Source organism: Glossina fuscipes, unplaced genomic scaffold, assembly GCF_014805625.2.
Source record: "Glossina fuscipes isolate IAEA_lab_2018 unplaced genomic scaffold, Yale_Gfus_2 112, whole genome shotgun sequence".
In the NCBI taxonomy this organism is placed as follows: Eukaryota; Metazoa; Arthropoda; class Insecta; order Diptera; family Glossinidae; genus Glossina; species Glossina fuscipes.
This window is the reverse complement of record NW_023998455.1, coordinates 3763988-3769436: the sequence shown is the minus strand read 5'-3', so window position 1 is coordinate 3769436 and position 5449 is coordinate 3763988. Positions and strand designations below refer to the sequence as shown.

The following is a 5449-nucleotide window of genomic DNA, read 5'->3' as shown; positions in this document are numbered from 1 at the left end:
AGAGAGAGAGAGAGAGAGAGAGAGAGAGAGAGAGAGAGAGAGAGAGAGAGGGAGCAATTAATAAGCTACGAACTATTTATTGTGTAATGAAGTCATCAGTCATTATATTTTAAGTCATTGCATTGCAACATGAATAGCCGCATAGGTAAAGGTAAGGTAGGTTGCGGTAGATTTTTCAAGCCAGGAGATCATACCATAGACAATAAATAAATAATATAGTTAATATAATAAACTGAAATTCTCACAAATTTTTGTCAATTAGATGCCTCTGTACAAATAGAAGAAAAATTGCCTGAAGCCATATTAAGTATTCCGCCTAAGGTAACAACGAAGTACTCCCCTCTAATTTCTTTTTTACACTATCGTCGCTTCGGCCGGCTAAAATCTAGTATATAGAAAATCGAGCAGATTGACACATTTCTATGTGGATTTCCAGGGATAAGCCAGGAAAGCTGGAGTTCGTATCCTAACGGCAGGTCTTCGATGAACCATTTCTATGAGTTTTCGCAAAACATAAGACAAAACTTGTGCCTTGTTTTGAAACAGTGTAGAATGTTATTCTTCTTTGCATACCCTCTGTAGCGTATATTCAGGGATATTTAATACTCAGCAGGAGGATTGTGTGACGATTAGTGCATCCATTTATTTATGCGTCTGCTTGTGTGTCAGCCTATCCGTCTGTCTGTCCTATGGCTTTATACAGGAGTGAATATATATCCCAGCACCGCTTTCGCATTACCTCAGAGTTGGATCCTTATGAATTATTGATCCTTACTAATATTTATCGTGATTCAGATGTCGCCTCTTTCGTGTGGCGCTTCTCTTCCTTAATTCTCAATTGCTGGTAGGTTACGTGGTGTGATTTCAACTTGCAGCGACCTGAAAGCGTATTCCTCAAATAAGCCTATGTGTCTGCCAGTTCCCCCGTCGCCGTATGCGTTTATGCCTCTGTCTGCCTATTCGCCTATCTGTCTGTCCGTTCGTCCGTCTATCTTCATGTATGGTTGTCGGTCCGTCCATCTGTCCCTCCGTTTGTTTGCATGCCTATCCGTATGTTTGTCCGTCCGTCTGCTTTTCAGGGTGTTTGTCGGACGTTAGCCCCAAGCACTTTTATCTCCAACTCAATATATTTTTTGCAACGTACACGTAATGGTAACATAAAATTCATTGAAAGATTGACAATACTAAAATCATTTTCCGAAAATTAAAAAAACAAAAAAAAAGAGTACACGAAAAAATCTCAAAATATTTTGGTTAATGTTACCTAATAAAATAATTATAAAAATTTATTTGTGTTTGTTGCAAGTATTTGTTAATATTATAATTACAATTTTCTTACTTATTTAAAAAAAAAAAAAAATTATTTTTTATCAATTCATTTCTCATAACATAAATATAGCAGTTATATGCTTTGTTTATTTATTTATAGCATTTTGTTTTTCTTTTTGTTATTTTTTTTTTTCCTTTTTTAAACGATGATACCTATGTGTTAACCTTGGTTTAAGTTCTGTTTCAATAAAATGCTTTTTTTTTATTTATTTTTTTTTTTTGTAAACAAATTATGGAGACTCGATGCTTATGGACATGACATTTACGTCAGATAACATAGCTTATACAGTTTACACAGTGAGAGACGAACAAGTAAGCGGCAAGCAATAGAAGAAGAATTAAATGATTTGAAATTTGAGCGAAACCATTGCGAGCAGATAAAAAAAAACCGATTCGTATTAAATGTATTTATGTGAAAGGTTAGAAAAACGTTTTAATGCAATTGTTTGTGAACGTAAATGTAAATAATAACAACAACAACAACAACAACAACAGAAAGAATAAAAACGCTTGTTAACATTAGCACCGACACACTGTGAATTAAGCAAAAATGTATAAAAAAATGCATAAAAACTCGAAGTAAATAAACAAAAAACAAGTTAAATGACCATAAAATTTAAATTTAATAGCAACAAAAAAAAATATAAATAAATAAAAACATGTTAAAATAAATAAAATGAAGTGATAAAATGAATAAAACTATTTTTTTACGCACATTTTTAAAACAATATATTAACTAAGAATGAAGATACATGTAAGCCAAATAAATGCATATAAAGAACTTAACCGAGCCATCTCATCTGTATTTGTACATTTCGATAATTAAAGTCAGTTGGTAAGTAAATGGATCCGTAGTCTAGAGACAATTCAAAAAAAAAAAAAAAGGCGCGTTCATTACTCACTATCAACCGCGACTAACAATTCAATGATCGCGTCTTCAAATCCGCGACTTATTCTACTATAAGATCTTCAGTACAGGCGAGCATATGATCTAAGTTATTAGGCAGCCTTTAAATCCAGATAAATAAATATACTCATTATCCGTGATTTATATTGTTTCGAACGTTGTTAGGCTTAGAATTCACTTCAAAAGCTCGCCAAACTTTACAGAAATATTCCAAAGACAGTCTTCCGATTTTTGCTTCTATTTTCTTCATTGCTTATTACCCTTTTTTTACTATCACTATTTATTCGTCATTATTATTATTCCATTTGTATTATTATTGTTATTCTATTATTGTTATTATCATTATTATTATTATTAGTCTTATTATTATTCTATTATTATTATAATCATTGTTATTATTATTATTATTATTATTATCGTTAGTCTTATTATTATTCTATTATTATTATTATCGTTATTATTATTATAATTATTGTTATTATTATGATGATTATTATTATTTATATTATAAGAATATTATTCTTATTATAATTATTATTTTTTAATTTTTTTTTTTTTTTTTATGATTATTTTATTATTACTAATATTATTGTTATTATACTTACTTTGAAAAAGCCGCATGTTGACTATAGTTATATGAAACAACAAGGCAACAATATTATAATTTTTTTTGTTTTTTTTTTTTTTTTCTTCCAAGTTTACTTTATAGGCAATTGTGTGGTTTCGTGGCCTCTGCTTGATTTTCCGTGTTTTCTGCTATTAAGACTCTATTGTTGTAATTGATGCAAGTAGTTTGATGAGTTTCTTGTGTTCTTTTTGTGTACAAAAATTTTTAAGTGATTTTTGAATTTTAAAAAAAATTTTATATAATTATTTCAAAAAAAAAAAAAAAAAAAAAAATTATACGAACACGAACTTTTCCGTTTATTTTATTTTATAAACATTCATAGGTTAGTTTTATGAAAAGTTATTGATTAAGTTTATTACTTTTTATTCAATCATGTTTTGATGAAAAAAGTTAAAAAAATATTTTCCTTAAAAACTTTAAATTCAAACACAATTTTTATATACTTTTTTCAAATGAAATAATTTCTTTTTTAAATTATAAGCATAAAAAGGATTTTGTTTCTTCTTTTCGATAATCGTTTATTGAGTTCAATTTTTATTTGGAAAAATGAGAAACTATTTCACTTTTTTCATATTCCTAATATTGCCTCGAAACTGAGTGCTACTACCTCCAGCTACATCGTTTTTAATATAAAAATGACTTCAACACTAGACAATCTTCCAGAATCGTACACTCATCCTAGTGTTCGATGATGATCGATGTGATTGTGTTTGTTGTATTACTTCCGGTGAGATTCGAATAAGTTGTTAGTGTACGTTTGTAAATGCCGTATACGGACGATTGCCTGACTGGCTGGCCTTTTGGCTGTGTTGGTTGTGTGTGGCTGGTAAAAAGTCAACATAACATATTCTAACCCTAATCGGTCCTACACTTTTCAACGGTTCATATATATTTTTGTTAAACACATGTACATACATGTAAAAGTGTGCGCGTTCAAGTAAATTTTTTTTAAATATATATAACAAAAAAAAAAAAAAAAATCGCCCTTTCTTTATCTTAAATCAATTCATTCTCATGAAAATGAGAAAATTTATTTAACCCCAAAAATAGCTTTACAAATACTTGAACTCTTATGAAGAAGACAAAGTCTTGACTTTGTGATTGTTAAAAAAATTCTTGCGTAACGCTTTAAGATGTTGTGAAATGTCGCTTTGGAATTTCTCACACAGCCATTTTGATAAGCATTACAAAAATACCGTTTAACCAACAATTGTAAAATCTTGTACGTGAAATTTGAATATAAAAAGTTCTTTACAACAATAACATGAGAAAAATAAAAAAATTAATAAATGAAAGAAAAATAAAATCTAGTAAAGAATATTTCAAGTTGCCGTTGTCGCTAAATCGCGTCTAACGCCATTATCACTTGAAATCTTATGATCAGTAGAGAGTCGAGGAGTGCTTAATGTTACTACGTATTGTGAATGGCTCGACGGGACACGAGTTAATTTGGTAAGCGATAACCCATACTCCTAAAGGAGTGGGATAATCCCCATTGAAATGGGTCCTATTATTCCTGAACTGTCATAAAACGAGAATGGATGTGAGTAATAGTCCTGCTATTTGATTAGCATCGTGGCCTGTCTACCACTGCCACCTCATTGTTTAATGCCCCACGAAACATCAAGGTAAACATAGCTACTACGAGAATCCCCGAAGGGCTATCTATACCCAGAGAGCATTCATCCCAGTAATCGAACGCAAATTGCTTCGTCAAATTGCTTGATTCAAAACTTTTCATTCTTTCAATATAAATTTGGGTGCTGTCATAACCCGGGAGGTCAGCCAGCAATCACGATTAGTCCAATTTGAATAATCGTAAATCATTTGTTAAGCAGAAGAATCTTCATAAGTGATTATATCAATCGGTTTCTGAGGCGATTAGTCAAGTCCGAGTGTATGAGTGTGAGTTCACTTGAGAATTGCAATTGAAAAAAAAAACAAAAACAGTTAGCTATGTATATATCGATCATGCTCGATATTAGTCAGTCGAATATTTATTAGAGACTCTCGATCTAAAAGTCGATTTGCTTCGATTACCTCCATGTTCACCTTTAACAGGAAAATTGATGGGAGCTGGTTCGAGTTGGTGACAAATTTTCAAGCACTCATCACCACTAGGACCGATATAGCTGTGACTCTACTCGTTTGTTACATGTAAGAAATTTTTACAATTTTTCTTATAAAATATTTCACATTAATTCATTCATTCACTCAATACATATTAAATACGTAAAGTGATGTTTTATATAATGCAATAAATTAAATTAGTGTTCACTCCGTTACAGAGATTGACATTTAAACTCTTTTCTTCCAAATAATTACTTTTTCTTGTGCTTATTTGTGCAAAAAAAAAAAAAAAACAACAAAATACAAAAATCTTTTTATGCTTTTTGCTTGAATAATATTTTAACATATTTTAATTTAACTAATTTTTTCATACTTTTTCATAATTTTTATTTATTTATTTATTTTTTCTTTTTCTTAAAAATTTATTCCCATCACTTTTATTAATAATGAATTGTTGTTGTTGTCGATCAGGAAAATTAAAAAAACCAAAAAAAAAAAAAAACAATTGAAACCGC

At 30.0% G+C, this 5449-nt stretch overlaps 1 protein-coding gene across 1 annotated transcript in view; it reads right to left on the bottom strand.

The window, feature by feature from the left end:
- LOC119639274 overlaps nt 1-3124 on the bottom strand; it is a 34747-nt gene extending 31623 nt beyond the window's left edge. Inside the window, exon 1 of the mRNA XM_038036566.1 lies at nt 2842-3124. Coding sequence (XP_037892494.1) covers nt 2842-2857 — 16 coding nt within the window. The 5' untranslated portion in view covers nt 2858-3124. The remainder of the gene's footprint in view (nt 1-2841) is intronic.
- Between the last annotated feature and the right edge of the window lie 2325 nt (nt 3125-5449).